The sequence below is a fragment of the Penaeus monodon genome, chromosome 13 (genome assembly GCF_015228065.2).
Source record: "Penaeus monodon isolate SGIC_2016 chromosome 13, NSTDA_Pmon_1, whole genome shotgun sequence".
Taxonomy (NCBI): domain Eukaryota; kingdom Metazoa; phylum Arthropoda; class Malacostraca; order Decapoda; family Penaeidae; genus Penaeus; species Penaeus monodon.
In genome coordinates this window covers 3,411,075-3,424,753 of record NC_051398.1, presented here as the reverse complement: position 1 = coordinate 3,424,753, position 13,679 = coordinate 3,411,075, and the positions used below count along the sequence as shown (strand labels likewise).

The window sequence follows — 13,679 nt, the reverse complement described above, 5'->3', positions numbered from 1 at the left end:
ATGTACACACACACACACACACACACACACACACACACACACACACACACATATATACATATATATATATATATATATATATATATATATATATATATATATATATATATATGAATATATGTATGTGTGTGTGTGAATGCATGTATGTATGTATGCATGTATGTGTATATATGTACACATATAAATATTTGTATGTATATTTATACATACACGTACATACATTCATTTTTCATATATATATATATATATATATATATATATATATATATATATATATAAAGTAAAAAAAAATCAATCTAATTTACTAATATAAATCATATACGTACTTTTTTATGATTGCCTTTGAAAGCACTCAGTATTTATCTTCAACTGTCTTAAAACGTTAATAGCATCTTATGATGTGTGGGAAAAAAAGTACTTCCGTTTCCTATTTGTAAACACTTGAGTGGAACGGAAGGGGTGACTTAACTGTAGAATCGAGGATGGGAGGATGGGTTACTCTGTCAGTTAATTTGTTTGGTGTTGCTGGGTGTTCGGGAGAGAAAAAAGTGTTTTTATGTTGAGTTGTGCTTCTGGGAGTGTAGAAACGCGTGTAAATATGCAAATGTAAATCCACATAAACCATATTCAAAAAGACAAACGCTCACACCCCCTCCCACAGACACATATTCCCACACACAAACACCCCTTCCTCCCCACACACACCCATCCACCCCCTGCCCCACAAACACACACACAGAAACACACAAATATGCATCCTCCCACACACACACATACACACACACATACATTCTCACACACACACACACACACACACACACACACATCCTCCCACAAACACACACCTTCTCCCTCCTCCCACACACACACACACACATCCATCCTCCCTCCCCACACACAAACACAAACAAACACACACACACCTACCCTCCTACATAAACCCATCCCCCGACCCACCCAAAACACACACCCATCCCCTCCCCTCTTTCCCCTCCTCCCACACACATAAAACACTCCCGTTTGCTATCCGAATCGCCCGCCATAACGGAAGCCTCCGGTGCGCATCTCGCTCTTCACTTCGATCTGACATACTTCCCTCTTCTTCCTCCTCGTCTGCTTCTCCCGCGTGCTGCATGGGAGGCGCCTCTTAAAATACAACGCCCCTGAATGTGACTGCGAGGGAGTGTATCAGTCTTTCATCTGGGTACAGTTGCAGAGGGGGTGTGCCATTTTTTTTTTTTTTGCAAGGTACTGACACTGTAACCGAGATCCACACTAGATGAATGTGAAATGTGTGTGTACTTTAGCACACGCACACGTACACGTACACGTGCACGCACGCACACACACACACGCACACAAGCACACATGTATGCGCACGAGCACACACATAAAAAATAGACGAATAAATACATAAAAATTAGAGTAAAGAATTTTAAAAACTAAAGTTAAGAAAACCGCATTCTTGTTTTATTTTCTTACTGTAGTGGTGCCTTCCCTTACCCTCCCTCTCTCTGTCTACCTATCTCTCTCTGTGTCTGTCTCTGTCCGTCTCCCTCCCTCTCTGTCTCTGTCTCTCTCTCTCCTTCCCTCTCTCTCTCTCTCTGTCTCCCTCACCTTCCCTCTTTCTCATTCCCTCTCTCCCTCCTTTTCCCTCCTCCCCTCTCACTCCCTCTCCACCCCCACCCATTCCCTCTGTGTCAGCACATACGTATATTCTTGTCACTCATAAAACATAACAAGACGGTTCGCAATCTTAAACTACATACCTACTAATCCATGCAGCTCAACACCCGTATGACACCCATATGACACCACAGAACACGACATCAAGCTACACCTCATGACACCAATCGTTTGCTGATGACTGCCATGCATCGCACATGATATATTTTATCTTGTCTCAAAGTAGTGTAGCGAAGCTTGTGAAATTGTACCGTATATATATTTTTTTCACACTCTTTCGTTCTCCTTCCTGATATAAATTTTTCTTGGTGATTTCGTTCGTTTTCCTTCGTGATAATACGAGGAAAACGAAATGTTGGTACGTATTCTGTATCCTGTATGTGTTTATCTCTGCTTGTATGTGTTTCCATCGGTCTATCTGTGTATTTCCCCATTTGTCTGTCTGTATCTGTCTATTTACCTATCTGTCCGTCTATGCACATCTCGCTCTTTATATCTCATTGCTCATCTACCAATCTCTCTCTCTCTCTCTCTCTCTGTCTGCTTCTGTCTCTGCCTGTCTCCCCCCCCCCCTCTCTCTTTTTCTCTCCCCCCCTCTCTCTCCCTCCCTCTCTCTCTCTCTCTCTCTCTCTCTCTCGCTCTCTCTTTCTCTTGCTGTGTGTGTATCTAATTTATCTATCTACCTATCTTATTTTTTTTCATTATGATGCGATGTGACATTTACTTTTTTAAAAGGATAATAATTGCCTATTTAATAAATTAATGTTACAAATATACACTGCACAAACAAATAAATCTCTACAAACGTATTGGTATTTACTATTAATATAAAGCTAGTCATCATATCAGTAAGTTCAATCAAAATAAATAATAACTTTAATGACGAGCAAATACTGATATCTGATGTAAAAAAATAATCAACAATTTATTTACAACGGAATACACATACGCACACACGCACACATACATACATACACACACGCACACACACATACAGAACAATAATAAAATTTAATTGCATGCATTTCTGTTCAACACTATGTTCACTTTTACTTTTACCTTCTAATTTTATCTTAGAATGATTTAAAGAAAGAATGAACTGTAGTGCGAATTATTTGCAAACAAAATTCATATGATAGGGAAAGGAAAAGAAAACGAATACACACATACACACACACATGCTCACACACACACACACACACACACACACACACACACACACACACACACACACACACACACACTCACACGCACACACACACACAATCGAAATAAACCCAATACATATCAACAAAACACTAATTAACATAATCTACATACCATTATACCTACTACAATTTACATCCTAAAAAAAAAGTCAACGTACCTGGTAATCCATCCTATCTTCAGGAAAAAAAAAAATAGCAACGAAATATAAACACAAACAAAACGTTGTTATTTTTTTTCCTTGACTAAAAAATCACCAACTTCTTCCTTCTCTCTCCGTACGTATCACAAGAAGTCCCGTGTTGATCTCACTCAGTTGCCTTTCCTCGCGGTGCGTCTGCGCGGATCAGTTGCCAGGTCGGTGTTTTTTTTTTTTACTGTAAACTTTCGTGACTTTATGGTTTTATGGATTCCGATTGTGATGGAAGGGAAGAAAGAAAAGAAAAAGAAAAGAAAATACACGTACATACATATGTACGTATACATACACACACACACACACACACACACACACACACACACACACACACACACACACACACACACACACACACACACACACACACACACACACACACACACACACACACACACACACACACACACACACACGTGTATATAAATGTGTGTATTTATATTATATTATATATTTATTTATACATATACGTATACTTATATATATTTATAATATATATATATATATATATATATATATATATATATTATATATATATATATATATATATATATTATTGTGTGTGTGTGTGTGTGTGTGTGTGTGTGTGTGTGTGTGTGTGTGTGTATGTGTATGTATGTATAAATCCCCCACCCTCTCTCTCTCTCTCTCTCTCTCTCTCTCTCTCTCTCTCTCTCTCTCTCTCTCTCTCTCTCTATGTATCATCATCGCCATTATCATTATTACAATCATTTTTATTATCATGATTATCATCATCATCATAGTTATAATTGTTGATTGTTGCTTTTCTTTCTGCTATTACTAAGCTCATCATTATCACCATCACTGTAATAAAGTTTAAATTAAGAACTCCCCGTTTTACCGTTTTTCTTAATTCTTTTTTAGATTTTCAAAGAAATGGCGTTGCAAGAAATCAAGGGAAGTCTGAACATACCTTTATAAAACACATAACAAGGACAGTTTTAACAGTAACGAGGGATAGCAAATATGTGAAAACAAGCAAAAAATAACAAATGCAACGACTGTAATAATGATATAAATCAGAGCAAAAAAAAAAAAATAAATAAATAAAAAATAAACAAATAAATATATATAAAAATAAAAATCGTATTTACGAAGGATCTTGATACACAAAGAAATCACAACGACAGAATCCACTGTACTCTATCCATGTATTATAAAACGAAGACCCTGCTCTAACGACTCCCTATCTAGGTCGTTGGAGTGATGATCGGCCTCGGGACTGGTAATGAGGTAATAGCAATTAAGACACAGTGACCGAGATAATGACAGGTGCGGCAGCGAGTTGTAGGGTTGTAATTGAAAATGTGTGTAACGTCGGGAACATATGTGTGCGTTTGCGGGGACACACGCATGAGTACACTTATACGTACTGTGTGTATATATGTATGTATATAGCTAAACATAGGTCTAAATATATAATTGCACACACACACACACACACACACACACACACGCACACAACACCACGACGCACGACCACACACCACACACACCCCACCCACCACACCAACCACACACACACACCTATATATTATATATATATATATATATATATATATATATATATATATATAATATATTATATATATATAGTGTGTGTATTTTATGTGTAGTGTTATTGTGTATATTTTTATTATATTATTATATGTATTATAATATATAATGTATATGGTATGCACACACAACACACAAACACAAATGTGTGTGCGGGGGGGGGGGGGGGGTGAGCGTATGCGTGTATACATATACATATATGTGTGTGTGCGCACATTTATGAATAAGTATACATGTATATGTATATATACCTTTATCTATATCTATCTATCCATATCTATCTATATCTGTATCTATATCTATCTATATATGCGTATCAATATCATCATCGCCATTATCATTATTACAATCATTTTTATTATCATCATTATCACCATCACTGTAATCAAGTTTAAATAAACTAAGAACTCCCAATTTCACCGTTTTTGTTTGTATGTGGGGGGGGGCGTGTATACACGTATACGCACGCAATTATTCATGTATATGCTTATATTCAACAACAACACAATTTGTTCACAACGTTAAATTGGGCAAACAACAAGGGCACTGACTCAGCGATCGTCCACACATATAAAAACAAACAGTACTATAACAGTAATATAACAGATCTTATATAATGGTAAACATGATACAGCATAACATTTTATAAGTCACTAGTATCCTGATTTGTAAGTTACAATAACACACACACACACACACACACACACACACACACACACACACACACACACACACACACACACACACACACACATTGATAACAGTCCAACAATCGTCAATGTATTACACCTGAATTCTTCAACAACACAATTAACAGTCATTAAACAAGAAAACGATTTTTCTCCCATTTTCTTACCTGTAACACCTGTTTACCAATTCAGAAAGTTGGCTTCCTTATTTTCAGTCACACCATTTCGACAAAAAAATATACTGAATGCATTAGTATGTACCTCTTAGCATTGTGAATCTCACACTGACACGTAGTATAGACTTACCGTCACGCTAGCTCCTCCTCTTTAGTAAACCACGCCCCTTCTCTCTATGTTTGTCTGTCTCTGTTCGTTATTTCTGTCTCTCTGTCTCTCTCTGTCTCTTTGTTTGTCTGTCTCTCTCTCTCAATCTAAGTTTGTGTTTGTCTGTCCTTCCTCTCTATTACTCTCTCTCTCTCAGTATAAGTTTGTGTTTGTCTGTCCTTCCTCTCTTTTCTCTCTCTCTCTCTCTAATTCTCTATCTCTCGTTATCTTGATCTTTCTATCTTTGCCTTCCCTCTCTTTTACTCTCTCTACTGTTAATTTTTCTCTCTTTTTCCTCTCCCCATTACATCTCCCACTCTTTCACTACCCCCTCCTTCCAAACTCGTTAACGCAGTCTCGTTTCTCGAATTTTTTCTCTTTCATTTCCCACCTTTCTCTCACTTCCTCTTTCTGTTATCCCCCCTCCCCCCCTCTCTCTCACCATCTCCCTCTTTTCATGCCTATCAATGCATGCTCGTTTCTCGAAATTTTATCTCTTTCATTATCCATCATTCTCCCCCCCCCCTCTCTCACAGTCTCCCCCTATCCCTGTCTATCAACGCATTCTTTGTTTCTCGAATTCCCACGGTAATCCCTCCCTCGTCATGTGCTGGAAATGGTGAGAATAGCAATCATAACCAATATAGGATTTTTCTTTTTCTTTCTTTCTTCTTCCCACCTAATTATGGCTCTTCGTTTCCTCTTCTTCTCCCTTCTTCCTTCTCTCTTGCATTCCCTAGCGTTTATTGCTTTCTCTTTCCTTCCCCTTCCCTTCTCGTCCATACTGTCTCATCTTCTATGTTCCTTTTCTGTTTCATTTCCTTTTTTTTCCTGTTTCCCTCTCTTCCCCCTCCTTCCCTCCTTCCTCTCTCCCCTCCGTCTCATATTTTCCCTCCCACCCCTTCCACCTACCGCCCTCCTTCCTCCCTCTCCCTTCCCCCTTTCCCCTCACCTTCTTCCTCTCCCTTCCTTCCCTCCCTCTCCTCCCCTCTTTTCCTGTCTCCCCTCCCTCTTCCCTCCCACCTCTCTCCCTCCCTCTTTCATCTCCTCCCTATCAGACAAATAAAATGTAGACATTATTGGTGAATGAAATGGGTAAGGGAGGGGGTGAGGGAGAGATAGGGAGAGAGGGGGAGGGGGGTTAGTGTAGACGTGACCGAATAACCACGCGACTTCGTAAACAAAAAAAAAATACACACACACACACACACACACACACACACACACACACACACACACACATGTATATATACGTCTTGAAATACGAAGCCACACATACGGACACAAACACTTTTCGACTTTTGACTTACACCCACACAATACCTCAAATAAAAAGGGTCTAATAGCATGTTATTTCACGTAATGATGTAAATCAGATATGGGTTAATTTTTCACGTTGAAAATATGTTTACTTGGTTACAAAGGGTTTGGGTGGGGGGGGGGGGGAGGTAGTCATAGTGCTGTGGCTAATGGTAATATTTTCGACAGTTTATCGTCCATATTATCTTTATGTGTACCGTTACATTTACTGAATTAATTATATGTATGAAAACCTATGTTAAGTGTAGCTAAACAGTATATTTATTGTATGTATATCTTCCATTTCACTATTTCCAAAATATACAAAACGCACAACGAAATTATCAACAATTAAAAGAGAAGAGACGAAAAACTTCTCAAATTACACGAAAACTTATTAAATGATCAAATTCAGTGCGATAAAACGAAGAAAATAGACACCCATTAATCACAGAATTATTATTTCAACGACAGAGGAGGACGACACACTTTCAAAGAAAACGAGATCAAGGTGGTTCTAATCGTTGAAGAAAGAGAAAATGGGAAATACGTGTTGTCAAAGAAAGCGGGAAATGCGGTGGTGCGAGTTACAGGGAGGAATAATGTATTTCCACTAAATATTGCTGGTGTTTTTAGTTTTGTTGTTATTATCATTATTATTGCTATTACTGTTATTATTTTCACTGTTATTATTATTACTGTTATCATTATCGTTGTTACCATGACAACTGTTATTATTATCATCATTTTTAATATCACTTTTGTCTTTTTTATTATCATAACTATCAATATTATTATCATTATTTTTATTGTTATCATCATACTCATAATCATACTTTTTAGATCTATCATCATCATCGTTATCATAATTATTATTTACTATTATCATTATGATAATAATAATAATAATTATTATCCCTGTTATTTCTATCATCATCATCATCATTATTATTTTGTAGTTATTATTATCAACTTCGTCATCATTCCCATTGTCAATATAATCAATTCATCAATCTCAATATATATATTTTTTCAACTATTTAATTATTTAACTATTTTTTATTTCAACTATTTTCACCAATTACATAAAATGTTCAAATATTGCTTAATTATTGTATCATTAGTCGATTAAAAGAACATCAGATTTCTATTATTTCTAGAATTATGAGATTTTCATTAGAATTTCATTGTATTTTGGGAAATTTTCATTAAAAAAAAATATATATATATAAAAATACGATAAGTAGAAAATATGATAAAAAGAAAATCAGGAAATAAGAAAAAAAGAAAATATGAAAAATTAGGAAACAAGAAAATTGGAAAATCAGCAAATATGAAAATAAGAAAATTATAAAACAAATAGGAAATAAGAAAATAAGAAAACAAGAAAATTAGAAAATAAGAAAATAAGAAAACAGGAAAATTAGAAAATAAAAACGATGAAGTAATAATAATAAAATAAAAAAGGGTAGACAATGAAGGAGAATAATTGACATAAGGAAAGGGAAAAGAGAAAAAAAAAGAGAAAATAAAACAAAGAATAATGACGATGGACACACACACACACACGCACATACGTACACAAAAAACAAAAATAGACATACAGCAAGTACACACACAAAAAATAAACAAACACATACACAAATAAACACACACATACACAAAACAAACAAGGATACAAACAAACACACACGAACACGAAAAACAGACACAAACACACAAAAAAACAAATGCACACACAAATAAAAAAACTTACATATCATGATTACGTTTTTTAAACATGAACACTGAAATTCTTAAGTCATGAAAACGCTAAGAATTGACTCCTTCGAACAGCTGATCGAAGTAAAGACAAGATAAATTGTCTTAGGAAAATATTGGCTTAGCTTTTAATTATTATTATTATGAGCGAATATATTTCATGCGTGGGATTTTCTTTTTGTGGGAAATCATGTTGTCTGTCTAATGATCTATCTATCAGCATTAGTCTATTTATCAATCTCTCTCTCTCTCTCTCTCTCTCTCTCTCTCTATATATATATATATATATATATATATATATATATATGTGTGTGTGTGTGTGTGTGTGTGTGTGTGTGTGTGTGTGTGTGTGTGTGTGTGTGTGTGTTTGTGTGTGTATCCATGGCCATCTCTCTCTCTTTCTCTATTCATCTATATCTTTGTATATATATAGAAAGATAGAGAGACGGATATATAGAAATGTACTGTATATTTACACACACACACACACACACACACGTAACATTGTTATTTATCATTCTTACTATTATGAGCATCTCCACCATAATTTCCCTATTTCATTATCTTTATTATTAATCATTATGGTCATTATATTTCATTGATTCTATCACCAATCCTATCATCAATATATCCTTACCATCGTTAATATTAATATTAAGATCATTATTACTTTCTTTATCATTTTGTCCTGTCATTTTCATCATCAATATTATGATTACTACGTTTATCATTATTACTATTATCATTACTACGACTATCATTACCATTATTATTATTATTATTATTATTATTATTATCATTACTATTATTATTATTATCATTATCATTACTATCATTACTATTATCATCATGCCAACCTAAGTACCTTTCTATTTTTCCACTTATCTTGCGCAAAAATACCTACCGTAGATGACACAGACAAACGCACATACCTAGATACATACGTGAAAAAAAAAAATATAATATATATAGATACATACATACATACACACACATATATGAATACATGCAGACATGAATACCATTATGAAGAGATGTGAAGACAGTCTTTTAAATAATCTAAAATTATTGTTTTAGAGAAACCAACGAGATGAGACAGGGCAAACTATGGTAGTGAATTATCCCGTTAAAATTATGTTGCAAATTCGCTGGAATAAGACCGACTTTGTGTTAAATACGATGTTCTTGGTGGTAAAACGGAGCTTAGTTGATGTTCGTTAATGAAGAACAGTAGATACTTTTAAAATATGTAAGTGGGGAATGACCTAGGCACATCTGGTGTCAGAATGAAAATAAAATATATAGAAACATATAAAAATGGATGGAATGATAGAAGTGATACTGATGGAAGCTGTTGATGAAAGAAGTGAAGTCAACAGCTAATGAAAGAAGTTTTCAATTGCAATTGTTGGAAGTACTGACAACTAGTTAGAGAAACACACACACAAATATGTGATGGGAGTTTAACATTACCTAATGACATACTAACAACTAACTTTGTAAATATCACCAACGGCTGATAATATAAATACAAACAGTAGCTAATCTATAAAAACTAATATCATCTGATCATATAAAAATTAACTAATAATACCTGTATTGACGGCAGTTAGTTACATCACTGAAGTACTAACAACAGCTAATTACAAAAAAAAAAAAAAAATTAACATTAACAGCAGCTAATTACAGCATTTAAGTACAAACATTAGCTAATTACAAACTTTAAATACTACTTACAGCTAATTACAGAATTTAAATACTAACACAGCTAATTATATAATTCAAATACTAACAACAGCTAATTGTACCATTCAAATACTACCATCTGTTAATTATGTAAGTACTAACAGCAGCAAATAACTTAATTAGCTACAAAATATCAATCATCGTCAGCAATACAAACAATATATACATACAGAATGCAAAAATCTGATAATTATAGTACTACCATAAAGATGCTAACATAGTGCTATAAAACAGTACTAGTAAACTCAAGAACTAATAACAGACTTACTAACAACAACTACTAACTCCTATTAACGATGGGATCATATCACTTACGAAGCTAACACAGTAAGAATAAAAAAAACAAAACAAAAATATCAATAATAATATTTATTATTACAAGCAAATTAGCAATAAGGCAATGGCTGATTTTGTACACGAACATGCATGCACCCAATATTCAAAACAAGCACTTGCATTCAAGCAAAAACTAATAGAAATAAATTGGCAAATATCTTTTATATATATATACATGTACAATAAATTAACAAAGGCTCATACAAGTAATGGTTAGGTTAATATCTTATCAAATATTTTTTTTTTTTTTTTTGGTTAGATATACATGTCATCGCTGTCATTCTTTGTTATGGATTAGTGTAGATAACTTTTCTCAGTAAAATAATAATAATAAATATATAAAATAATAGTAACTATAATAATAAAATAATGACAAAGAATTGATGCGTTAAAATGTATGTACTGTATATTAAGCGTGTGTCTGACAGCGTGTATATGTAATGTACATGTCTATGTAATGCGTATTTGACACTATTATAGGCCTGAACCTTTATATTTGCATAACATTGTATGGGTATATGCGTACACAGTGTATGCGTGCCTGCGTGTTTGCGCGCCTGCGTGTGTGTATGAATATTTGTGCGTGTATAAGCGCGCGCCCGTGTGTGTGTATTATTCATACATATATTGCTCGTCTACGATGGCTCCCGGAATAAATAAGCAAACACTATTAGGTTATCAAGTACTCCAAAAGTCACCCAGTGTTTTGATATCATTGTGTTCTTTACCAGCGTCGCACTATACATTTCCTTGTTCTGAATTGCACATAAATCCTTCAGAAAAAAACGGGTGAGAAGCATCGCCATAGATTTAGCCGAAACGACACACAGGCGCTTAAGTATTGCAATTTCTTCCTAGCAACACCTTCATTCTAGCAGCGTTTCCAACTAGCAACTAGCGATATCCACCAACTGTCGACACTACAGGTGCTGACAAGTGACAACGACCGAATTCTCTGGCGCTGACACTTGCTGACGACTCAGTGGATGATATATGAATCGAGTACCATGTGATTCGAAACAGCTTCGTTCCGGACGAGAGACGCTTCAAATTACGGGCTTCGTTCACAACTATGTATGTTTTTCTCTTAAAAAAAAGCTAGATAAAAAAAGAATAATAATTAGTAAAAAATGTATCTATATAACGCAGAAGCTCGCTTGCTATTGCAACAATTCATGCGTGTATCATGCAAGGTGATGCAGCTTTCTATAGCACTTTCCTTTCTGTACCGAAGAAGTGATCATTACAAGCAACTTTAAGTTCCTCTCTGCTACACTGACACTGGGCATCTAGAGTACTGTCTGTCTGAAATCTACACATATGAACAATGACATAAAACGTTGTAGTTTTCAGTGTCTGATATTTTTTGTGTATAAAACTGAATAAATGATATTTTTCTGTATCAGATAGTCTTGATTGGTTGGAGTTCATGTAAGGTAAATTGTGGTGTTAATGAAATGTTCTTATAATTGACTCTGTTCGCTATTTCACTTCACAGAGATTTCACTGTCATGTGCACTAATTATTATGTGTCTGTTTTTGCACTTTAATAAAAATAAGTATATGCATAATTACATTTTCCAGAAATCGTTCTTTCTTGATTCTAGTTTTCGACACAAAATCACATTCATGTTATGGTTTGTCTTGATGCTAATGTTTAATCTTTCCTGTTCTGTTTGTCTGTATTGTACAGTGATCAAGCTTAAGTCTCGGAACAGAAGAGCATATGTACAAAATAAATTAGTAGGGCCTATTTTACACACGGAATCCGCTCACGTAGTCCAGGAAATCACGAAATAAAGACCCTCATAGCCCTTTCCCGCGGTGCAGAGGCCGATTCGGGACGACCTGCGCGTGAGGGAACAGCCTTTCGATCAGCTGGGCCTTAGCGTCCTTCTTGAAGTCCCTGTGCGGACCTGCGTCCTTCTCGTTTTCCTTGGCGACATCATCCGCGTCTCCTTTCCCCTGCGCGTCGTCGCTCTGCGCCGTGTCTGCGTCCTGGCCTGGCTTCTGTGCTTGCGGACGGACGCTTTGGATGACCTGTTGGATGTTCTGTATCACCTGGTTCGTTGCTTGCGTGTGCTCGATGCCTTCCGCGTGAAGAGGCGTGAGCAGGACTCCGGAGGACGCGTCTGCGGCGTCGTCGGGGAACACCGGCACGCTCTCTGCGGCTTCGTTCTCCCGCTGGGTGTCGGAGGGGACCTTCAGGTCTTTGATGGGGTTGATGATCTGGGTGTTGACGGCGGCGCTGACGGCGGGGTCGATCTGCGCATGCGGGAAGGTCTGCTGGACGTAATGCACCTTGTTGAGGACCTGCTGGAGGATGGGGAGGGCGTCGGCGTTGGTTATCGTGGGCGTGTCGATCACCTGGGCGTGGGGGTAGTCCTCAGGCCTGTTCCCGCCTGCCGCAGGACCCTGCACCACGACCGCATGCGGGAACTCCTCCGTGATGTACTGGTCCTTCGACGGCACCTTCTCGATGGCGGTCTCGGCCCCTTGGGCGCCGCCCCCTTGCACGACGGCGTGGGGGAAGTTGGCCGCGATGACCTGCCCCTTGGTGGGCGGCTTCTGGTTCTGCGTGCCCGGCTGCTCCTCGCCCTCGCCCTCGCCCTCCGCCGTCGTGGGGATCGTGCCGTTGATGACCTCCGCGTACGGGTGCTTCTGCTTGATCACCTCGATGGCGGACGGCGTGGCCTCGTCCGTCGCCGGCTTCTGCAGGGAGTTGACGGTGTGTTCGAACAGCAGCTGGCCGTAGAGCTGCGCCTGGGCCACGCACGAGGGCACGTCCCCGCCCAGCACGAGGCACGCGTGCAGGACGGGATAGCTCGGGGCCACAGTGGGCTCAGGGGGGTCCGTGC

General features: G+C 37.2%; 1 protein-coding gene across 1 annotated transcript in view; it reads right to left on the bottom strand.

The window, feature by feature from the left end:
* Positions 1–10,987: 10,987 nt before the first annotated feature.
* LOC119580021 (flocculation protein FLO11-like) overlaps positions 10,988–13,679 on the bottom strand; it is a 21,141-nt gene continuing 18,449 nt past the window's right edge. The window contains exon 4 of the mRNA XM_037927873.1: positions 10,988–13,679. This exon is cut by the window's right edge and continues 125 nt beyond it. Within this exon, the coding sequence (XP_037783801.1) occupies positions 12,628–13,679 (1,052 nt within the window). The 3' untranslated portion in view covers positions 10,988–12,627.